Raw genomic sequence first — 25,732 nt, 5'->3', positions numbered from 1 at the left:
ACTGAATTAATGAGATCGGCTGTTGAGCTTTGAGCTGGATGTGATGAGGATTGTCTGAACACGGGCAGGGCCGAGTGATTGGCTGCCGAGAGCATAGGCGGGGCCTAGTCAGAAACAGTTGTTAGAGATGCTGACGTGCAGCGCTGAACTGCAGGTGGGTACTCTCCTCCTGTTAACTTCAATGTCCTGCTGCAACCGGAGGAGAATACACAACGAGGCATGCTACCCTGTGCACAGCACCTGGACACCATGTACACTGCAGGTGTGAGCATGTGTGCGCGCATGGCAGCGATCGTGACAAACCACGGCAAAAACCCAGTAGATATACTCAGGTCGGCTTATGTTCATGCACACAGACACACATGTGCACGTCTGCCCTGCTCTTGGGGACCATCCACCTCGTGACAACATCAACCTCAAGGTAAAATGCAGAGCAGGCAAGATGTCCTCACCTCTCCTTTTAACATCCTCTACCCCTGGGGTCAACAACTAGCAGCCTGTCAGCTCCTGTAGCCTCGAGCGGTCTCTCAAACACACACAAACACTCGCAGCTAAAGCTATCCGGATTTCAGCCTCACTACATGTTTATTCATTAGCCGATGCCCTTATCCACAGCAGCTCAGAATGAACAAGTCAAATGATTAAAATAAGGAGGATAGCTAGAACAGCAGCGTACGTTCCGTTAATACTTTAACAGGAGGCAGTGTAACTGTAACAGATCTGTAGAAACAGGTGGATAAAACACAGCAGGTTCATGCATAAGATCAACCACTGCCTGTGCTGCATGCAGCCTGTTTCATACGACACTAGGCTGTTTTTTTCAAACACTAACCAAAATTTCAAACAAATGAGAATTTAAAAATCTCCCTCACTGGTGAAAAATGTAGAAGCATAGCTGGCAGGAGAAGCTATCACAGCATATGCGCAGTCAAACGTATTAGCGAAGACTCAAGCAGTGACTAAGTTTTTCTGTTTGCCCCCCCGAAGGCCTCGTCGATGCCTCTCGAGTCAGATGCTGCCACATTTTTTGGCCAAATTATCTGCAGCATTCACCCTTTATTAGAGAACTGCTTTGTGCTGCAGCATCACAAGTTTGCTTCTCACCAACTCGTGTTTTTCTGGTTGAGCTAGTCGGTGCGGTGCGCTCGCTTTTCTTCACGATATCGCGTCAGCGGGAGAGGCAGCCATTTCTGGAGCTCGTCCTATCTTTAGAACAGAAACTGTGCTGATAACAGAGCTTCCACAGCAGCTAAATACACAGCTTATCCCACAACACACACACACACACACACACACGCACTAGTGTTACACGTGTAGGCTGTTTTTCCCCACATGCAAATAGCGAGCTGGTTTCGGGAGGCGATTCACTTTCAACATCATTTAGCTGCCTGACTGACCAGTGAGGCCACTGTGAGTGTGTTTGCCTCGGGACTGAATCGTCTGACTTATACAACTATGATGTGTCACCCATCTCACTCTGTGCAATAAAAACAACAGCTGAGCGCATTCACTTCCTTTCAGCCTGATTTGTAACAGTGGAATTTTTCATTAATTAGCAATGCAGTCGCTAGCTCAGCCGTTAATTAAGGTTTCTAAGTGGAAAAGCATAACTTTTCCTGACTGACGTTATTATTGTACAAAGCAGGTATTAAAATGGGTAAAATACAGAAAAAAATATTTTCGAATGTCTGAATAATCCTTTTAGACACCATCGCGGCGAGCGTAGGGGCAATGCTCTACAGCCACAGGGAAGGTCATGCTCTCTTAGGAAGGATTACATCAAAACAGCCAAAGTGGACAAAGGGCGTATGATCTGCTGCGTTTCCACAGCAGAGGCAGAGAGAATTGACCCTGTGAGGGAAAAACAGTGCTAGGACACTGCTAGCCTGATGCTAATGTGAGCGTCCTACATACCCATAACAAGCAGCTGCATTTTCTTGTTGCGGACACCAGGGGCCTTCTTCACTTTGCACTGGTAGGTGCCGGTGTCCGTTGACTTCACCGTTAGAACGTTGATTGAGGCGTCGCCATTCTTTGGATCGGGCGAATTGAAGTGGACCCGACCTTTGACGGGTGTATCGTAGTCCTCGTAGGCTCTGTCGCCAGAGTACAAAATGATCTGTTTTGGAAATAAAGCAAAGGAAAGATTCACATTTAAACCAAAGAAAACATAAAACAGACTCTGCTAGAAAAAGAAAGTGAACAAAGCCGCTGAGACGAAAGTTGTTTACTTCCTGCAAGCATTGGCTTTGTTTACTGAACCAGCTGAAATGCACAGAAGCAATAAAGGACAGTCTCTTATCTCTGCGCTGCCCTTCAGCCTGCCAGCCTCTGCTGTTTTGCCCTTTCTGTGCATAAGAAGAATGAAGGTGGAACAAACAAAGCCAGCACTGTGGAGCTAAATCAACACCTGCTGTGTCAACAAAGCTCCCAATTCTATCCAACCACTTCACCACACACACGCACACAACTGTCTGGGTCTTGAAAGCAGCAAGGAAATGCCTAGAAATAAAGGCCAGGTGGAGCTAATGAGAGGCTTTGTAGCTAGAAGTGGGCAGATAGTGGAGGGGGGAACAGAAACACACAGAAAAAGAACAGAGGCTACAAGAAACACAAACAATGAAAAGAATTTTCAGTCTCTTTCACAGACGCTGGCATCTTCTACACATTTCCATGGAGACAGTCATCAGCAGGCTTTTCTGTGCCATGATCAACAGCAGACACAGCAATACCCCAGAGTGGAGACGAGCAGAGAGAAAGTTAAGGCGGCAGGAGGAGAGGAGGAATAATGAACCTATCAGAGGAAGCAGAGCACTGAAAGGAAGCACAAGGCACAAAACAAAGGGAACGAGTCAGCGAGCTTCTAATGTGCCTACGCCGACTCGCCCTGCCTCTCAATTCCCAACTGGACGCCTGGCTTCTCGAGACAGGCGAACTCGCAGTGCCCGCTGTGTTCATCTTGTACGTATTAGCCATGTAAACAGGTAATTGTGGTAAAATTCCTCTTGGCTCTCAGGGGAGGAAAACCTATCCTTCTGACTTCACTGGGGATCACAACATCAGCAGCAATAACAGAGATGGGCGAGATGAGACCACGGTGAAGAGGAAATTAAATTGCCCCGAGCTCAGCCAGACAAGAGCTCTCACTTGGGCTCAACTACTTCACAGATGGGAGTACTTATGCACATGCACACCTCCAGCTAAAATAATAAAGAAATAAACTGCACAATAACCTTGAGAATAATAATAAAAAAAAAAAAGATCATGAAACCATAAAGGGCAAATGACTAGACCAGCTGGAGAAGGACAGAAGTGCTGCATCTCACAACAGGTAGGCTGTGTAACGATGCAAGCGCCAGCTGGCCTACCATTCAATGTGACTGAACGGTAGGCCGCTGCAGAGGTAAGAAGAGCTCTACTGGCCAGTTTCACGGAGCACACGTTGAGATGACATCATCGTCATGTGACGCTGTTACTCGGGGAGTGAAAGAGGAAAAGCTGCAGCTCATTTGAGAGGCAAAGCACACAGCAGCAATACCTGTATGATCTAAACAACCTGCATAGCTGAAGGGGAGCACCCTTCTGTCTCTGCGCTCCCACTGAGGCTGCTGGCTCGGATGGCTCAACGTGCTGCCGCCGCCACCTTTCAGGGGACGAGCTCAAACCGATTCACGAGGTTAGCGCTCAACCTCTACCTGAAGATGTCCAACAAAACACGTCCATGAGCTTCTGAATAGAAACGATTCAACTTTCACCAAACCTTGTCACATTTTTACACACAAATCCTTCAATATACAGAAATTCCCGTTTCAATAACGTCAACAAACAAAAGGCTCTGCTGTTACACTCAAAGATAAAGGAAGCAGGTTGTGTGATAGAGCTGCGTGCTCTTTCTCTGCTGACATCAGGTTTCGTAATCGTTTTCTGTTGCTGTTGTTTTCACGTTGGTGGTGAATACTCAGTCAGGGCACGCCCTCCCTTCAGCAGCTCTGTAGCCAGGCAATGAGAGCCAAATGCAAATGACTGATACTGTAGGCATGTCTGGCATCTCACACTGAGGCCTAACAAAGCAGGATGCATTAGCTATGCTTCACCACCCTGAAAAAGATCCTGACGATATGTAGGATGTGTCAAATAAAAGGCGCTGCCACTACATCGATGCTGAGAAAAGCTCAAACATAAAGCACATTAATGTGAACAAAAGCTTCAAATGAGGTCACTGGCATATGCCACACATGCCATACAACCCCGGCCTTGTGTCCTGATCTTACAGACTAGTTCTCCATTTAAAAATATTATCTGACAGCAGCCTTTCCCTTTGTTTGGATTTCCACAGCTCAGGTGAGCAAAGGTTCTGAGCCTCTGGCTAAAAACTTTCATTGCTCCGACTGGCCCGGCAGCTTTGCTCTTAGCAGGTTGGCCTAATTCTATTCAACACTGTCACATATATTAAAAATGGCAATTTGGAGTTAACACGCCACTAATTACAAAGAATTTACTGTGCGCACGACTTCACGTTGGTTAACGGCTACACAAATCTGAGCGTGCGTATGTAGCGAGAAAAATCTGATAGGTCAAGGAGAACAAATATGTTCAGAGAGAGACGTCCGACTTGTCCAAATCCCTCCAAAGGTTTGGAAACATTAACACATGTGGACACTGGAGCCAGCAAAATGGCACGTAATAAAGACAATAAACTGTGGAATCAAAGGCTTTTTGGGGATATTTGATATATTTCTGCAGCTGTATTCAGACACAAGGAAGAGGCCAGTTCATACAAAAACGAGACATGCTGAAAGTGCTCGCAATGAGCTTTCATCATGACAATCACAAATATACTAGGAACGTGTATTTCCTCCCACACTCCAGCTAATGAGCCACAGCAAAAAGAAACAGAGTTAAAGGCAAAACTGTGCAGACAGTCAGTTCTACCTGACTGAGAGGGGGGCTGGTTGGGACTGCAGACAGAAACAACAGTGGGTGGAGGACAGAGATGCCTAATGATGAGGCTGTGACCCATTTATAACATTTGGCTCACAAAAAAGCCATAGAACGCAAGGGAAGGAGGAAAAAAAGGAGAGAGGGATGAAAAAGCTTTGTGACAGGTGGCAGAGCAGAGAGCCACGGGAGAGGACCGTCCCACAGTAGAAACCATCTCTAAAGGCTGTTTCAGGCACTCCGCTGGCTTCATCTGTTAAAGTGATGGCATTCTTTCATTCAGACATAGTTAATATTCCTCATGGCTTCACATTTAAACACTGAACGAGGCTGCCATTAAATGGAGGATCTCCACGTGCTGTCAGGGCTTCAAGCTTCCCAAGCTCTTTTCATAGCCCAGAGACCGTCGTGAATTAAGGACAGCACACACATATTTTCATTTTAAAACACTTACCACTTGGTCGTCTTTCTGGTTGTCAGACGCCACCAAGCTCCATTCAATATCCAGCGGTCCAGAATCTTCAGAAGCCAGAGTGAACTGGCAATCCAGCTTCACGCTCTGTCCGCTGGCCACCTCTGTGGGCGTAGACGCTGAAGATGATGTGATCTCTAGACCTGAGGTCAACCCTGGAAGCAAAGAACATTAATTAAAGTCACAAACGGCAACATATACAATAACACAAGGACAACTACGTTTGCAAGAGCTGTTAACTGTGAGCTTACTGACAGTTTTGGAGGTGACTTTATATTCTGTTTAACATCATCTGAAAGAAAAAATGAGAATAAAGCATGTTTTTCATAATTAGGACAGGAGTTTTTATTCTGAGACCAAAGAGCTTAGAGTCTGTGATAAGGGTGACTGCACTAAGCTTCAGTAAAGAGAGCAAGCCTTGTGCTAAAAACACTGCATCACAGCATAAAGGGTTTAAATTTACTGACAGAAAAACAAAAAATAAATATAAAACAGCAAAAGAAATTATTTTTGCTTTTCTGTTCTTTACAACTCATGTCATGTTTGTATCTTTCTTTGTCTCAGATATATATATATTCTTTACATCTGCACAATGTAAAGCAAGACTAACGCAGCAGATCGTAGCTTAGCTGAACGAATGGTGATAATAATAACGACAAACTGAAGCAGCCTCTTAAGCATTTATTCTTAGAATGAATAAACATAATTTCCAGGGCGACATCATCTGGGTTAAGATTTTTTATTCAATAAGAGATTTAAGCTCCAGCAGGAGCACAGCCCATAGAGACTGGAGTTGTCACATGCCGCCTCAATGTATTAAAATCCTTCTGACAGCTTGCCACCGTCCAACCAACGAGCAGGGGGAGAACTTCTTAAAAAAAAAAAATTATCTCAATATGTTGCTGCGAAAAAGTGCTTTAAACGTGTTACACTTAAAAATACTGCAAAATAGCATCAAACACATGTAACTAAATGTATCTGCTGGGTCCATAGCGACATCTGCATCTCATTTTAGCTCCTTTCATATACTAACTGACAGATGGAGTGGACTAATCTGCACACGTATTTGGTGGAACAGCAGCCAAACCTGGCAACTGTTTACACACATTAACAGCAAAAATTAAAATCAAAGGAAGGAAAAAAAAAATCAGCTTCCAAGGTGTAGATGTTACTACGACCACTACAATTCATCGTTTAACCTTCAAAGTATTCTGTTATCCAAACCAGCTGATCGCGGATGCCTAACCCCGACGTTTCAATGTCATCATACAGTAGGGTTAACCAGGATATCTATTGTGGCAATTCTAACATCGAGACAGCTCACTGCAGGGGAAATATGTTTTCCAGGCTCTCAAGGTAAAGAAAGCGTTAGCTACAAGTCAAGTCCCCGTCCCTCAGTGGCTTCATGCCCCTGTGGCAGACGAAAGAATGAAACTTAAACACATACAGAGTGTCACAATCTGACTCCAACCCACTACTGCTGAAGCTCAGAGAATGTGAGCACTTGATATGATAGCACAAGCTCAGTTTTATTCCCATGGCCACCGGGGCTGCAGCTGGTTGTTTCGGCCCACAGATTTTGACAGATGCCCTTGATGGGAACGATCCGCCGCCTTCAGCAGAAGCACGAGAAATGGGAAGCAAAATAGAGAAAAGCTAGATATGTGTCTGTCACTGTCAAAGCGGATACTCAGCCTGGCATCTGCATTAAGGAACGCCGTGTCGATTCATCAAACACTTAAAGAAGCTGCAGCACATTTTAAAGTTGCTTAGAGAGGAGAGAAAAACAATCAGCTGGAATGGTTTATCGCAGCGACTGCTTTCTCTGATGAGTAATGATGCACCTGTTGAATCGATGGCAGCTATCTGGAGCCTTGGGTAGCATTTGTTTCAATTACAGTGCAGCTAGAGGCCTTTTTCATTACGCACCACACAAATGAGAAAAAATGCCATTTCAGGATATTTTACCTTCAACGGGCAGACACATTTGATTGCCTGTACACCTCCATGACAACATATTCTGTGATAGGCTACAGAATATGTTATGATAAAGAAAACACAGGTAGTGTATTCTTAATTCTTCATCAAGCCCAACATGCAGACACAGCTTCCCCCCCCAACAATGATATAAATCCATTTAATCCTGCTTCAGGAAGTATAAACTCCAGTAGAGGAAGTGCAATGCAAATAAGGTAATCTGAGTATTCATAAGCCCTTTTCAGACATTAAATGTGTAACGTAACTAGCTTTAATGATCTGTTGAAGCACCAGAGTGTCATCCAAGCGTCTCTTCCATGTCACTGTTTTCCAAAGCTTCATTTAGACATAAAACAATGGAGAGAGCCGGGGTGTGCCCATGAGTTTTGCCATATTGCAATAGACTTGTTGGTCTAGTTGCCATGAGCTGCAGTGAATTTGAGCTTTTATTTCCTCCTGCTATTGTAGCTAACAGCAGAGTCTGCGTATGTAGAAGCGGCGCCGCTCAGGTCGCCAGCAGAGATCTCTCGCGGGTAAATGACAGTTTTAGACTTAATGAAAGCAAAAAACAGACTGGATTTGATGTAAGAGGCAGCATGCACGGGAGATTTCTACCTTTCTAAAAGTGATAGATGATGATGAATGTCACAAGTAGGGATGCAGCAGTTTACTGGCTTCACCTGTGTCTGATTAAAGCCGTGTTTCCGTGTACACACAACATGCACACAACAGTGCAGCTCATGCACATACTCACGGCCGCATGCTAAAATGACAAAACAAATTAGATCAAAGCATGTGCTGAAAATAAAGCTCTGAAACATCTTTAAAATCAGACAATCTGCTACATCAGGACTTGTGAGTGCGACAGCACACAGCATATGGCATCACGTTAGCTGGGCCCCATCTTCTTTCAATCACTGACAAGAATCTGCCCCATACATAAAAACTTTAACTGAGCCGTGAGTGTGAAAAGATGTTTTCAGGGCCTTTAAGACCACAAATCAATAATATTTACCCACTGGGTGTATTAGAAATACACTAGGACATCTCAGTTGAGCTCATTGTTATGATTTCAACATTACCAACAGGAAAAAAAATGCCTTATGTCACAAGACACACCACACTGTTTGCAGCTCACACAGTGTTGAGCAACATATACTGTATTCAGGATGTGAAACACCACAATCAGAACAGATATGATCTCACTGAGGTCAAAGTCTGCAGCGGTGCTGTATACAATCATCGGCTTATATAGGATGAGCTTCAGTGTTTATTAAGAGAAACAGCAGCAGAGCAAAAGTAAACAGGCCTTCTTCCCTGAGGGTAATATAATCGAGTGATAAGGAAGGCCATCATTAAATTCCAAGGAAAACTATGAAAAATGGGCTGGTTGTAAACGCAGTCATGCAAAGACTCCAGCCACAGATTTATTTCCTTGAGCTCAGAGTCTGCCATTGTAGTAAGATGTGTGCTGTGTGTGCATGTAGGAGGAGAGCTGAGCAATGAGGGAGTGCATGCTGGCTAATTAAAGTCTATCCTAATAACTATTCGTGGCTGTCTGCGTCTCTGTGAGCGACTCACTGTCTGACGCAGCACACCCAGCATGGTTACTGGGAGACCAGGAATGAATGAGCAGAAGGAATTTAGGGTGTCAGCGTGCTCCACCCTGTACCCCCCCACTACCACTATCTCACTCACTCATCCCCCTCTCTGTCCCTCCCAGCCTCTGTCTCCAACACACCCGTAATTGTAAAGCGCCAGTCCCACAGGCCTCCAACTCGCCACAGTCCTGCTGATTGTAACCCCCCCACCTCACCGCCACCTTTGTCAGCATACAATGGGGAGCGAATCCTGTCTCCTGGCAACCAATCCCTCCGAGAAGGTTGCCGTGGTGCTTAAAAGACTGCATGGGAGGAAGCGAGGGGGAAAGTGAGCGAGCCAGCGAGTGTGGTAAAGAGAGGTAGAAAGAGGTTAAGTAGGAGGACACGGCAGGAAGATTCATAAAAAGAAGTTGATGTTACTTCAGCATTTGAAAGTGTTTATGCGGCTCGAACCGACTCAGACATCCACGTGGTTTCATTACAAAGTAGCAGTGCAGACACCGGCTCATAGTACAGACTTCAGTCAGTTTGCCAGGCCATACAGCGCTTCCTCATTCACCCACTCGCTAACTCAACATTAGCAGCTGTCCATCAGTGTCCCCTTTAACAGGAGGAGTCTCGGACTCTGTACTCTTCATCTCTACAAACACGTCTCTGGTTATGATTACACTGAGTCTACAGGCAAAAGACAAGACAAGCTTTCTAGATTTTTTTTTGCTTTAATGCTTCTCATTAGTGTGAAAATAAAATAAAACGATAAAGCAGGTTTTAGGATGGGCCCATCGTGTGATGGAAATGTGTCTCTTGGATTCTCAGCAGAACAGCTGCTTACTTCACATCCAGTTTTTAAATGGACTTCACCAACCAACGTGTGACAATCACAGAAGTCCTTCGACCTGAAGTAGCTCAGTATATATTTGAATAGACTGATATTTATACAACGGTTTTCTACTCTACTTGAATTCAATTCAATTTTAATTACACAGCACCAAATCACAACAGCAATCGCCTCAAGGCGCTTTATATTGTAAGGTAGACCCTACCATAATACATACAGAGAAAAACCCAACAATCATATGACCCCTATGAGCAAGCACTTTGGCGACAGTGGGAAGGAAAAACTCCCTTTTAACAGGAAGAAACCTCCAGCAGAACACTCAACACTCACTCATTTCAGCACTCAAAGCGCTTTCTTACTTCAGTATCTTCCCCGGGGATACTTCTAAACGCAGATTAGAGGAGCAGGGATTGAACCGCAAAACTTCCGATTAGCAGACGACCCACAGCTATAACCTCTCACCAACGCCGTGACTCAGGACTGTGAATGTATCCTCGAATGATATACTTTCAGACTCAAATGCACAAAAGAAATGAAAGACATGTTTTTAAAGAAATGGAAAAAGGCTAATTTTTTATATTTACACATTTCAACTTAATTTCTCTATTTTAATCTATATAATTCAAGATAATTCTAAGATAATAAATCTCAGCAACGTCCACTACTAACCTAATCTGAAGTCAGAACAGATTAGCTTCTCATGTGCATAATTTCAAAGCATGACTATCACTTTTATAGTTTTTTCTTTCTTCCCCTCTTCTAGACAACATGTGGTGCAAAGAGCAGCTCCGCCATTTGCTAAGCTAACATCTCCTGACCCAAACTAAAGACCCTCAGTCTTGGCACAGGTCAGAGTGCACCATAAGCTTCTTGTGAAGTCTGAGAGATAAAGGCAGCAACTATTTCAGTCACTACAGCTACAAATAAAGCCTGGCTAGACGAAGGAGGTGAATGACGCTGCAGTGAGATTTACTTTCTTTAAGGTTTGCATATCCTTAATGCAGTTACACTATCATTTGGTTTGACGTAAGCTTAAAGTGTTTTGATATTTCAATCAAGTCTGATGTATTGCAGCCTGCTGCTAAAACACACATATAAGAGTGCATGGCAGAGGAAACAATCTGACAAATAAGACATGCATGTATGAATTTACATTTTTTCCTCATAAGCAGCACTGTGGGTGGAATATGTCGAGCTCATTGGAAACCACAAAAACAAACATTAAAACAATCTTAAAAAGTATTATTTCCAACCGAGTGAAAGGAAAATAATCTCATGCGCAAGAACAAACAAACAGCGGCGACAGAGCTTTTGAAAAACGTGGCACATTTTTCCAGCGAGGCAATGACGGTGGGATGAACATTAGCAATTCATTACAGTACATTTGCAGTCTGTGGGGCTCTGGAATGAGCACATTAAACCGCACAGACGCTTTACCCATCATAAACAGGCAAGCCGATCCCCTGTGACAATGCTGACGAACATCAATTATGTTGGGAATGGCAGAGGATAACTTCATAACTTGGTTGCAGCTCAAAAAAGGCGGCTCTGAATGCTCGCCCTAGTATTCCCGCTGGAGCTATTCAATTTGAAGCAATGTGGGTGCCCTGAGAGCGAGCTTGGCAGGAGTTTATGTAGTGTTGCAGAGGGCTGGGACTGTTGAACCATACTGATTGTGCCGTAATGCAGCCTGAAAGCTCCACTTGCCACACAGAGTAGGCATCAATCCCCATTGCGGAAGACCTAAAGGCTGTTTTGACATAATTGGACATTAAATGATGAAGGGGTGACGAATGACAGGCACTTTACTCAGTCGTCTGACAGCTTTTACACAAGCCTATGGGGGATGCGGTTAATACAGTATCTGTGAAGCTTCCATTTAGTGACCCGTCTATGCGCATTTAATGTGGCGCTAATTCTTAATTACTGCAATTATAAAAGCGAGGCTGACCAACAATCCTGGTATTTTATGACATCGCTCAACCGCTCAAAACAGATTAAGGATGATGACTAGGGCTGCCACGATTAGTCGACTAGTCACGATTACGTCGACTATCAAAATCGTCGACGACTGATTTAATAGTCGACGCGTCGTTTGAAGCTTTGTAAGATCACAAAAGACGCAGGAATAATAGCAGGATTTAAGAGTGTAATAACGGACTGAAACAGAAGATGGCAGCACTGCATGTACAACGATGCCAGCTGCCGTTAAACCCCGAAGAAGAAGCTGTGTCCCAGAATTCATAGCGCGGCCCTGCTCAGTTTCCAACAATGGCGGCAGCTAGTTAGTTTTAATGTTACTCTTATTATTCTTTCTGGGTCACAAAATAAACGTTTAACATATTTTTAGGCGAGAATGTAGCTGTGTAAACCTCAAATATCTGCTCAGTTTATCAGGACACCACATATTTTCAAAAGCGCTCCGACGTTTTCGGAGACGTCTGTTACCCACTAGCTCGATAGCTAGCTGGGGGCTAGGCTAACTAGAGCCGTGAGAACACCGGACTCCCGGCAGATCGTTTTCAAACCCACCGCCGTCTTTCGCTACTCAGGTTAAACATGATATATGAGTCACTTAGATAAATTAAAAATGTTATTGTTTGGCTTTTTTAGTATTTTATTTGTTCCTGAGTAAATCGGTTTGGCTGAGATTAAAGTTATAGTTTTTACACAGCTGAATAAAGTCAAGCAGACAGCTGATTATCAGAAGTGTGAGATGCTCCAGAATTTACTCCAGTGTCCTGTTATATTTTAGATAGCAAGGAGTTTATTAAACTTCACTGAAACAATCTGCAAATTTCATTAAAATTTAATAAACTATCATCTTTTCTTTATTTTTAGTTAGCACATACCTTAAACACTTAAAGCTGTAAGCTAATGATAGTTATATAAGAGCAGATGCTGCTGGTGCAATAAGCTGTAGTTTTACGTCCAATGGATCTGATTAGTCGACTAATCGCAAAAATAATCGGTGACTAGTCGACTATCAAAATAATCGTTTGTGGCAGCCCTAATAATGATTTTATTTTTCACGTACATTTAAGTTCATTTGGACTCTCACCATTACCGATGTTAAATTACTGAGGGAATAAAGGAACTATGGGAAGGAAGCAACAAAAGAAGAAAGGGACCACAAAGGACAATTTCCGTTAGCTCTGTCCTTAATGGACAATTAAGTTGTCATCACAGGCCTGGAACCACTCATAGAATTCCTAAGCATGTGTGGACACCAAAATCCCCTTTCCAAAGTTCAGGATGGGGGATTTTCTTAACTCTCTGCAATCCTGAACTGCTGCAAAGCTACATGCGAAGCTTTAAAAGCAATACTGGCCCATTCCAAATCCCCTCCTCCCTACACCCCATGTGAGAAGAGAGCAAATTAACTCAAGCAGTCTGAAGAGTCAGATAACAGTGCCCATCATCTCCACCATCTCTGAGACCTGTAGAAACCGACTCAGGCACATACAGGGACACACATAAAAGGCCTGTGTCCTTCAGGATTTGTCGAAGCCCAGTGACAGAGTGAGGTGGTGACAGTGTGGGGCCTGGCTATGCCATAAAGCTGATAGGCAATACGCCAGTCCAAGGAGCAGCACACAGATAACCCACTGATAACATCCTCGTGGGAAACATTAACAAATGTGCCAGAGTAGCCATGTGAGGAGGAAAGTAAAACATTAAAGAGGCAAAACACAGTGGAGCTAAATAATAAAAGCTGCTTCAAGCGCATTTGGTGGGTCTTGGTATAAAAACAACAAAATAAAAACCCTTCACCTGGATGCAAACATAGCTGTTGCACTGAAACAGCAGGAACACTTTTTCCCAGTCGCAGAAGCCAGAGGGATAATTACAAAATCATGTACCACTAATTTTGCAAGGGGCAAAAAAACAATCTCTGCAAGCAATTAGTTAACACATGAAAGCATTTTGCATGACTTGAGAAAGGGTGCAAAACAGAAATATGCCTCATGACAGCACACGCGCATTCATGCGTTTCTGCTGACATTTACTTCCCATTAGTGGGATGTGTTGCATGGACGTGTTGCTAAACAACAACATCAAACCTGCATCTGCTGCACGTGTTAAAATATGCGTCGTTTGTCTACTGTACAGCCCGGATACAAATATGGCCGCAGTGTTTCATTGATTTTCACAATACTCTTTACTGACACATTCAGTTAAGAATGTGAAGCAAAACCTTTTTAATGCAATACATAACAAATGAGGGTTGGGTGAGGCTGCTGGGGGAAAAACGCCAATGTTTATAGAAGGGAGGTATTTGTCTTCTAAGCTTCCAGCAGCTTACTATGAACAACAAAATGAAAACCACATGTCTCAGTGGGATATACTGATGGGGTGTCTCTCTCCTGACACAGGAGTTTCTATGAATGCGAGCGGAGGACGGCCATGCTGCTGCCTATTCGACCCCCTAAACAAATAAAATGTCTGATAGAGACCAGGCCTCTGCCGGCACCCCCGCCTTTGTCTGGGCCCCAGGGCAAAAAGCCAGCTGCGATCAGGAGGCAGCGCTGCTGATCAAACACTGAGACACAATCGCAGCAGATGCAACTACTACATTCAGACTGTTGATGGGCAGACAGCTTTAAAAGCCAATTCAGATTCGATGGCTTATAGAACACGCAAACGCACGCACGAGCACTTGCAATGCAGAAAACGACAAAAATATGCGCGTGAACGAAACAAAGGTTTTCTCATGGGTGTGATTCATTATGTGAGAGAGGTGAACACTCAAGAAGTCAGCTTAAAGCAACAGAGCGTGAACATCGCGCTAGAACATTTCTCCTGAAACACTGAGCTAAATTAGGGATTACAACCAGCCTGCTTTCACAATCATTAGTGATGGAATTCCACCAAAAAACTCCAGGTGGGAAAATTCAGAGATCAGCAGTTTCATCGCTCAGTCTGAGGTGAGGTGGATGACTGTAACATGCTCAGTGGGAGTAATAACAAAGAGTAAGAAGAACTTCAGTCTGACTTGAAATATTTCCTCATTCTTCTGAGAACAATTCCCACCGTACCGGCTTCAATGCAGAGATGCCGTTTTTGCTCAACTTAAAGCTGCTTGGATAAATCAGCCACACATAAACAACATGTATGTTAAGTAAAGACCTACTGAGACTTAAAGACTCCTACGGTGCACTCCTAAACCATTAAAAGGATTAAGGTGTCGGTCCAGACTGCAGACGGTGCAGAAACGGCTAAAAAACAACAAGAATTCAAACAGAAATGACTTCAAATGAATTCCTGGATTCCTCCCTTGTTCATCCAAGGAGGAGTGCAGCATGTTTTAAAACTTTAAATCTGACCACAGTCTCCTCAGAAAGCTGATATACCAGCGATGTAAAAGACCAGAATTTCAGCTGACATTTTGATTGCATCACATTTGTCCTCTGCTATGTTAGATTAAAGTATCGAGTTATTTTCAGTGCAGCGCAGAGAAACGTATGGCTGTTTCTGGAGGCTGTCATTGGGTACGCTCATGCCATTTCCTCCAGGTTCTGGTCTAAAATTAGGTCTCCTGCCTGAAGGACATTACACGATGGTGGTCTTCTGGACACTGAACAAGTACACAGTTTCAAATGTGTTGCATATCCAGCCCACACTGGGCTGTTAACAGGCAACGGGGCCAACTGCAGTGCAATCTATTCAAAGCATATTTGATTGGTGTTGAAAGTTGCCCGAGGACTCCGGCGCAAAAAGCACATGAAAAAAGGTACTTTGTAATAACTGCTAAAACATCAATTCCTTTTCAAATGCAGTTTTAACTTCCCTTCTGACTAAACCCTCTCATCCTGTCCAAAGCAGCCCTGACCAGGCAGAATGAGGTCTTTGTGAAAGTGTAACAACACAGACAGTCTCTTCCTGTCCTCTGTGTGGGGGAAACTGCGCTGCAGGACATCCAGATAAGGCTGCTGTTAAAAGATAAGACAGATAATCCTCCTTCTTTTCTCAGTTTTTGCTCAGCGCAGGAAATAAACACAGACCTGATACTTCAATGCTGTAGTGTCTTCTTCAGTGTGAGGTTTTGAAGGCAGGTGTAGTCGAGGCACCTGAGTGGTGGGCCCTGTAGGAAGCTGCAGGCAAACACTGTCAGTTGTTACAGCTTAACCACGACTGCTGGGTTTATTCATGCCCAGAGCTCACACTCTCAGCCTCGACATGAGGAGAGAGCTCCAAACGACCGCTCCTGTTGACATACATCGTTAAGTGACAGGACACAACTGGGAATGTTAAAAATAACTCACAGCACTAGTTCAGCGATCCAGTACAAAAGAGGAAAGCCTACAAATGTTGTTATGACATAGCATGAAGACATTTACTCTCCATGTTGAGTTCTTTACGCAGGCGTGAGATAACCCCGTCAAACTCAAAGAGAAGCAGAGAGTCTGGACAGTCGAGATAAACCCATTCAAAGAAGCAGAGCTCAGATTTGAGCACATCTAATATTCCAGGAGCAACGCTACGAGCTGCAGTTATGTAATTTGGCAGCTAATTAGAAATAAAATAAATAGAAACTTCTTTAGAAAACATCAGGCACATTTTCTATCGATATTTGTTGAGCCCACATTAAACTGGACTTCACAGCATGAAGCAGAGACTGCACACACCTCTCTTATCTCTGCAAGATTACAATGAAAAAGCAACAAATAAATTAACATAAGTTATTTGTAACAAATGCTGTATTTCTGCTTCTAATTTACTGTAATATTCTCCACCCAGAGGGCTTTAAAAAGAGAAGACAACTGACTCAAAGCTGGAATCCTCAGGAATTCACTTCATTTTGATTTGGGAACAGCTGCATTTTCCTTGATAACTGTTTTTTTTAAACAAGGAAGGAACATTTACTGTCATTTGTCCAAAATAAAGCAACTCAGTGGTATAATATAAAATGAGAGGAATGCGTTAGCATCTTTTACCCCGGGGAGATTTTTGCAAGAATGTTTTATATTCTTCATGAGCGAGTCTTGTCTGTCTCAATCTGTTTATTTTGTGCAGAAGTAGATGTTCCTTTTATCTGAGCTGGAAGCAGAAAGCCTGGGCTAACACTGAAAGTTGATAACAACCACTCATCATCTCTGGCTGGAGTTTAGCTTTTGATAAGCCAGCTGATGCAAAGAAAGCCTGGCTTTGTCGAACGCGCTCCACAGTGCACCCCTCAGATATGTTTCTTTACAGCGCTATTTTTAATAAACAAGTCATTAAACACGCCAAACCATGTGCCGACAGCCCACAGGCCACTGTGGTTGTTTCTTAACTTTCCATCACCCGCTTTAAAAACATGAATGGAATTTTGTTGCACATTCCTGATTTCCATTTGCAGCGATTGCTAACCAAGTGCAGTGTGTCCCACACATATACTCAGGTATATTTTCCACCATATCTTCATTTTTCTCTTGCATGGATGATTTACTAGTTGTCTTATTTTAAAAGGTCAGTTGTTGATAAGAAACTAAGGAGTACAGCATCTCAAAGTTTTTGTTTTGATTTCCAAGTTGTAACTGTTTCCATGCCTCTGACTTGTGTGGAAAAAGGGAAAAAATGCTACAAACAAGCTTCCACCTGCAGAAGATCTGTCAAGGTCAGCTCAGTGTGCAGTGAGTGCAGCAGAGTGTTTCCGCCTGAAACCTGCCTCAGAAGCAAACTCCCCGATGGCTCCTGATGACATCTAAAGAGGTCTGAACCCTGAGTAGACTGTACTTGCAGCCAAACACTGCTTATAAGGGCATCTCGAACAGGCTTACAGCTACAGTAGATTATGTCAGTGAAGGACAACCTACACAACTGTTTACCTACCTTGGTGTGGAAAAGTTTAAACTAGCAAACTGTAGAAGTTTTTTGGTACAAGCAAAGTTCTACAGTTCAGACACATCCATCTGGGAGGCCCAGCTGGGCAGCGATGTATAAGGAAACACACCTAACACAAGTATGAGTTTTCCTTGCTGGATCGATGTCCCACAGCTTCAGAGCTGTAAGGAACCAACGTGGGCTGAACACCATAGGACTGCTGTCTAAAGGCTGTATTAGTTGACAAAATGTTGGGTGACATTGAAGGCAGACAGAGGATCTATTTTATGTGTTCACAGGTCATTAATCTACAGGTCTAGCTGCTGAGGTGTGTTATAGCTTCAGCTGTCATTTATAAATCTTGTCTCAAATGAAATAAATGTGGAGGTGATGCTCCCCTGCCACTTTTTAAAGGAGCTGGGTGCCGTGTGTGCTGGGTCTTTTCTTCTTGCAATTATCAGCCACTCATAGCAGGCCAGCCAGCTACGCACCTCTGCATGTGCCTATGAATTATACATGGGCTCCATTAAGACACTTAACAGCTGGTTTCTCAGGAACTTACCAGCAACAACTGCAGCCGGGCTGCCCCTTTGTGACTGCTTATTAAAACAGCAGCATTTAATTAAGGTTGTGCAGTAATGTGAGTTCTGACCATCATAAACCAGCCAGTCACAGAGCCAATGTCAGTTCAGTCTCATCTCTCCAGAGGGCAGCTGGGCAAGCTGTCGATTTCCTGGCATGGCGGTAAGATGCAACGCAGGAATTAAATGTCTGTTGTGGCTCGCTGACCTTGCTGTGGTTCGGACACTTAGCCTTTTCTATTCCAACTGTAACAGATGTCCTGGTCATCATACCTGTACATCCAACAAAGAGCCAGAAGTAATGACTTGAGAGGAAGAAGAGGTTGAGCAGACAGTTTTAATGAATATTACTGGGAGAGAGAGGAGATGGCAGACAGCCACACTCGTTCTGGACACCTGGTTATAAAACCATAGCAAGCAAATGAATGTCATTTAAATGTAGGGATGGGTATTGATAAGATTTTAACGATTCCGATTCCATTTTCGATTCTGTTTAACGATTCGATTCTTTATCGATTCTCTTATCGATTCTTTTTTTTTAAAAAGGAGAACACTAAGGTCGATTAGCTTAGAACTGTGTTTTATATCTTCTCTTTGAACAAGATAGAAATTTAGGAGTAACATGGCCTTACAAACCCAACAGTGAGATCTTAAGAGATCCACAGCCTACGGCTCTTCAATGGGGTGTCACAGGGTCCCCAGGAAAAAAAATGTATATGTAAAATAATAAAATAAATATTCTCCTGTAGCAATAACAAAGTGTAACATAAATTATTCTGTAGCAATTACACAAGAATATCCAGAAATGTCCCTGCCTACAATTAAACACATTCACTTACCAAAGTGAAATCGGGGGCATCTGCTGTGGCAAATGGGTGCAAGCCTTTGACCACAAACTGAGTCACTGCTCGGTGACATTCGTCTATCCTGGCCTGAAAGGAGACGCTACCGGTAGACTGCAGTGAGAACTGCCAGCATCTGAGCCAGGCTCTGTCTCTCTCATCATGGTTATCTAAATGCAACGCACAGTAATAGCAGGTTTTGTAATAAGGTAAATCGCGCTAACATAATGTGCAATGCTAATTGATTAGTTACCTGCAGTATTAACGGGAGAGGACGTGGAAACACTACCGCTGCTGCTGGGTTGAGCTTCGCTAGTCCGGAGCGGATCAAAAACACGACATTCGTTGAAAGCAATCGCGTGTTTTTTGAGCAAATGCTTTTGCATGTTCGTAGTGTTTCCTCCCTTTGATGAAATCTCTACTTTGCAAGTATTGCACGTTGCCCTGTTGTCATCCTTTCTCATAAAGTGTAACCAAACTTTTGAGCGTTTGTGCCGCTCAGGCGCCGTGTTTCCTACTGGGTAAAAGACGCTACTCAACGTGATGACGTCATTCGGGGCGACTGGAATCGATAAGGGAATCGTTTATAAAAGTGGCAAACGATTCCAAGGAATTGAAACAGTGGGAACCGGTTCTCAACAAGAACCGGTTTTCGATACCCATCCCTATTTAAATGCGATGAAGACCTGTTGAATTCATAAAACAATCACAACATTCACAACTTCCCTACCGTAACAGAAACACACCAGTTGAAACCAGCCCTCTTTTCCTTTATATAACACAATGCCCCTCGAGATAAAGAAAAGGTCAATCACACCTACATGGGAAGATCAAACTGCATTATCATTATCTGATCCTTATCCAAAGATGAACTCGATTAGTCTGATCTAATATTAATTATCTCTTCGACCCAAACATTACATCCATCCATCTTCTTCCGCTTATCCAGGGCTGGGTCACGGGGGCAGCAGCCTAAGCAGAGAAGCCCAGCTCCTCCTCCAGCTCCTCCTCCAGCTCGTCCGGGGGAACAACAAGGCGTTCCCAGGCCAGCCGAGAGATATAATCTCAGCTGGGTCTGAAGGGGTGACGTTCATTTGATGCCATAAAACACAATACTTGGCCTCTTTAGAGATTCTGACATTTTTCATTACAGTCTTTGGCTTCGGTTTAGCACCAGCTCGATAATGAGGCAACGAATGTCACAACAAATTGGATTTATTTCCTGGATCTAATTCTGTGCCTCTTTGTATCAATTCTCCTTTAACGCTCGTAACAAGATTGGGACTTTGTCATAAAATTTCACCACACGACTGCTTCAATATTATTCACAAATGTCAAATACAAGCCATCGCAGCACTGTAACAACTGCTTCGATCAGGATAACACGCATTTGCTTTTATTACAAATCAATTTTTTCCATGGACTGGAGTTAATAGCATAAGTATATAATTTGACAAGATGATTAAATGCCAGACAAAGACACACTTGGAAATCAGCACCACAGGGAGCAAAAAAAAGTGGGAGCGAATGAAGAAAGAGGCTCTCTCCAGACACCACTTATTTGCCTTTTTCACCGTACCTGCAGCTGGCAATGCGTAATGTTTTTCAATGAGACGAGGTGCTAAAAATGGCTCCTTCAACAGCTGCTTCACCCCCTCTCCCACCTCTCAAAAATCACCCCACCTTCTGCTTATGGAGCTTTTTTCCTGAGCCATAATATTTTTCAAGATTAGACACACAATTAACTCTAATGTTCTTAGAGGAGAAGAGGGGGAGGGCAACGCTGCTGGAGGACAAAATATAATCATCGCCCCACAACCCAGCTCTGTGTAAGACAATGCCTGCACATTAGCTGATAATAATGTGACATACACAAAACAATACACAATGTTAATCTCGGAAATGATACATCTACTGTAAACCACAGCTGAGGAGGAAAATGTATCGCCGCAGTGAATTTCCAAGTCTGCTTTACAAGATAAGGAGACTTTTTTAATATATAGTAGTACACCACAATAGGCCTGTTATTTTACCACCGCACACAGAATCTGTCAGAGGTTCAAGCACACGTAGAGTCGAGCTGACATCTACCTAGCAAGCAAGCTAGAACAAGCTGCACACCACTACCTGCAGCACCCTGGGGGTCTGTCTGCCACACTGTGTACCCTCAATGAGACGTCTAGCTCAAAGTGTTATGCAAAAACAAAAAGGATATGAACCTGTAATGTGGGGAGAAAAATAGGACTAGTGCTTTCGGTCGTGGATGGTCTCTACAGGCAATTCCATTCTTTTGGAACAATAAAGCAAAAGATGCATGAAATTCAATAGAAAATTAGAAACAACTTAAAAACTCTTTATTTAACAGCGGGTAACTCTTCATGCTTGATTTATTAGTTATTTGTATTTAAATGCTACACTAGTTATGATATAAACAAATTGCATTTGTTTATATAAGATTTGCCCCCCCCTTCCCTAGAAATGATTATACAGAAATCCTTCAAGTCTCCTTCACTGCTTGCTGCGCTGTAGTGTCTTTGCTTCGGTGCAATTTATCTACAGAAAAATTTTATTCTGGACGTGTTCATTTGAGATACGAGGCACATGAAAACCCTTATTATCGTCTCAGCGAACATCTTTTTTGTCACAGAGCCCATTATTCCTCATTAGGAGCACCGGGCCTTGTTTGCACCACAAAGCTGGGCATTGAGCAGCAAAGTCATAAATGTGCTTTAAGGGTTATCCCCCTAACGGTGCGACACGGCGATGATGACCGATGGACTCGGAGCGGAGAGTATCGGCACTACTGTGACCTTGTTTTAACTAACAGGTTACATGGACAGCAAGAGGCTGTGTGCTGACAACAGGTAGACACAAAGGGCAGACAATGATATTTCAAACGGTGCAACGAGCCAAAAGACTTTCTAAAGACTCCAGGGATCATGACAGGACGTGGAAATTTAACTACTCAGGAAATGCACTTAGGCCAGATGAATAAAGATATCATTTTACTCCAAAGAAGTTTTAATGAACAGAAATATATACACGGTGTAAAAGTGAAACCACTGCCCTGCTGATTTAATTTTGGCCCAATTTTTTAAAATATTTTTCTTCTAAGAGATGCACTCGCACTAAATGATTAAAGAAGACCAATTTCAGAATCAGCATACTTTATTAATCCCTAAGGACATTATGTGGGTTACAGTTGCTCCAGTACAGTAACAGACTAGACCAGGGGTCCCCAATCCCAGCCCACGAGGGCCGGTGTCCTGCAGGTTTTAGACGTGTCCTTGATCCAACACAGCTGATTTAAATGGATAAATGACCTCCTCAACATGCCTTGAAGTTCTCCAGAGGCCTGGTAATGAACTAATCATGTGATTCAGGTGTGTTGACCCAGGGTGAGATCTAAAACCTGCAGGACACTGGCCCTCAGGGACCCCTGGACTAGACTATTCAATACAATATGTTACAGATTTAATAATAATTCCTAATAAATATCAAAGATTGACAGAAGTGATTATAAATAATGATCAAGAATGTCGACAGCAACATTACTGAGTAGAAACGAGCGTGTGCAAAAAGGCTGTAACTATTCCAGTGTTTACAGTGTGTTAGATGGAGGAGTTGTACAGGGAGGTGGCCACGGGCAGGAATGACTTCCTGTGTCGTTCAGTGCAGCATTATGGGTAATCTCAGTCTCTCACTGAGCGTGCTCCTGTGATTGGCCAGCATGTCATGGAGTGGGTGGGAGGTATTGTCCAACATTGTCTTTATCTTGGACATTTTACTTTGCTATAGTTAGTGCCATGAATTGATGGTGATTCATAGTTCCAGCTAACTTGCTGTAAAAATGAGAGCATCCCACATAAGACAAAGAAACTGCACTAAAACATTTGCTAATGTTATAAGTCTGAGACAAACGTCAGCATCCACATGCTCATCTCATCTCATGGAGCTAATTAGCGCTGACATTTGAAGTATTCAGGTTTAGCCAAGCTTGGATCATTCGATTACTTGCCCTCTCTCCTATCATCCTTAGCCTTCAAACCCCTATGCTTTATTTATAACATGTATACAATTCATTGCAGTTTTTTTCTAAGAGCTTACAGGGTACGCAACGTTACAATTTACTGAGCAAAAATATTAAACATTCACCCTCAGCTTTTCAAATGAATTAGCTGAACAACATAGTCCAGCAAATCAATTATTGGACAATGAATAATAGAACTGAAGTAATGCAGCTGATGATGCCATGTCAACACTGACACGCCAAAGTGTTATAGAAGCTGGACAGAGGCTACACAAGATGACGATGATCCGTCAGTGTAATACTGACTTTATGACCAAGGGTTCAAGATAAACCTTGCCAATATATCTTCCTACAAGAATGCTTTGGCAGCAGCCCCAGAACGCAGCTTCACTCTCAACCCTGTGAAAAAGCAATGAGCTCTGAATACAAAGTGCTCTCACACCCATTAACAGGACTCTCAAACAGGCACCACTATTAATCATTTTCATTTATTCTCTAGCCGGCAATAATTTGTTCATTTAATAATTCAGATACGAAATGGAAGCTAGAAGAGAGGTAATGTGGCGAGGTAAAGGTGGGCTCAGTATTTCACACTTCTACGTAGGTGAGCGGGAGCCTGCACAGGGCTGGCATGCTAAAATATTAACGTGTGGGCTGTGAATATTCATGCGCGGCCATCCCCATCGTGAGATTGTGGAGGACACACCAGTATCCCTGGAGTGTAATCCGATTCTACGTGCCCCTGCTTCATTTCCAAGGACAAGGGGCTTTGGGTGGGGAAGGCGCTCGGCTGAATAGAAAAACGGCGACTGCAACACGTTTCAGCCAATGGGAGGCAGGGAGTGGCGTTAGACTGACGGGTCACGACGAGGTTGACCTCCAGTCATTACTGTCTGTGTGAGCTGATAATGGATCAGGTTGTGCTGCCACTGTCATAGCTTTACGTAAAAGTGACAACAGATATTATCCTAATAACAGTGAACGTTTCAAGACATTTAGATGAATCTGAAATAGGAGTTTCGATCTGCTATAAAAGAGGATCCATATACAGAAGAGGGAGGCTGGATTTAGACACGCGCACGCACGCACGCACGCGCACACGCACACGCACACGCGCACACGCACACACACACACTCCCCGTGTCTGTTTTCAAAAGGTAACCAAGCAACCAGGCTCTTGTCTCGGCCTTTGGTTATAGGCTTATCAGGTAACTCCCTTCTGTGCCCGTCCCGCTCACATTTTTACAAGGTTGCTTTGTGCTTTATTCTGTTTTATGGCAGTGGCCTCACTCTTGACCCAAACAAGAGTAAAGCCACTTTTGTCTGGGTCAAGCGAGGAGTGGAGGGGGTTGAGAGAGTACCAGGGAAGGCTTCTAATACCTTTCCTGGAAGAATGACTACTCGGACTGTGCGAGACATGCAGAGTGTAGACTGCCAAATCCAAATCAACAGGTTATGTAACCAAAGCAAATAAATGACCATTGTCAGAGAGAGCTAAGGACACTGTTTTCACCTATGACAAAAACTGTTTCCCTGATGAGCTAAGAAACAAGCTATTTTCTTCTCTGCAGCATTGACACTAATGGCTTATTTCCAACTGCAACCAGCCAATCAGTGAGCCAATCTCCCTGAGCGCCATCGTTTATTTTTATTTATTTTCTAAATACTGTTTTCCTTCTTTTCCTTCCTTCAGTCATGAGAATTAAGAGTATTAAACTGTAGTTTATGCACCAAGACTTAGTATGTGCTAGCGCACCTGTCTAAAGTACAGTACACAGCATCAGCTCCTGTTCAATCCATGACTTCATTTATTCTAAATAAATAATGAAGGTATTGCTGTTCTGCTGTATGTCCAAATGTGTCCAACTCACACGGCTTATGGATGGAGCACGCTGTTACCTGGTGCTGCAGGAACAGGATAAACACACAAGACCCCGAGAAACAGCTGGCAGCCACAAACTAAACTCCAGGACACTGATAACATCATTCCTCCTCAGACTTATTCGTCTGATCTGTCACAGAGATGTAAATGGAAAACCTCACACACATGAAAGGCTTATGGTGATTTTAGAGATGTGATTTGAGCTCCACTGGGTGCTAACGGCATGCAAACTGTGTCTTCAGTATGAAACCTCCGAGCCTCACAACACTTAGCGTTTCAAATATAATTGTTATCTTATCCTGTGATTTACCCATGAGTATTTCTCATTTGTACTTAATTTTTACAAACACTTTGCATTAAATCATTTTAAGATCTCATGGCTGAAGCACAGTAGGACACGTGCTTATATTATACACAGTAGCAAACCCATGCGTACTTTAAATATGTACAAATTCGTCTTGGAGGAGATGGGGAACATACAAACATACATTCATTCAGTCCTATCATTACACCAACAGACAGAAACAGGCACAGACAACACTAAGAGATTAATGGTGATTTCTGCATAAATCCAAAATACAAACACACTTCAGAAAAACGTCTGGAGTGCCGTCTGCCAAACAAACCAATGCTGCTTACTTTGTAGTGCACACTGCAAAAAATATTTGTTTGCTACAGGGAACACATTCAATTTAAGCTTGTGCGTGTCAGGAATTAGAGACACACACTGTTGTTGTTTTGTCACTTTTGAATATGGCAATATAT

General features: G+C 43.2%; 1 protein-coding gene across 1 annotated transcript in view; it reads right to left on the bottom strand.

The window, feature by feature from the left end:
• The window catches only part of cxadr (CXADR Ig-like cell adhesion molecule), a 38,227-nt gene that overhangs the window by 6,751 nt on the left and 5,744 nt on the right, over positions 1–25,732 (bottom strand). The window contains exons 2-3 of the mRNA XM_082549605.1: positions 5,393–5,565; positions 1,915–2,119 (exon numbers count right to left, since the gene is read on the bottom strand). Of these exons, the coding sequence (XP_082405731.1) occupies positions 1,915–2,119; positions 5,393–5,565 (378 nt within the window). The remainder of the gene's footprint in view (positions 1–1,914; positions 2,120–5,392; positions 5,566–25,732) is intronic.

The sequence above is a fragment of the Aulonocara stuartgranti genome, assembly GCF_965226115.1.
Source record: "Aulonocara stuartgranti genome assembly, chromosome: 10".
NCBI lineage: Eukaryota > Metazoa > Chordata > Actinopteri > Cichliformes > Cichlidae > Aulonocara > Aulonocara stuartgranti.
This window is presented reverse-complemented; position numbering and strand designations above follow the sequence as displayed.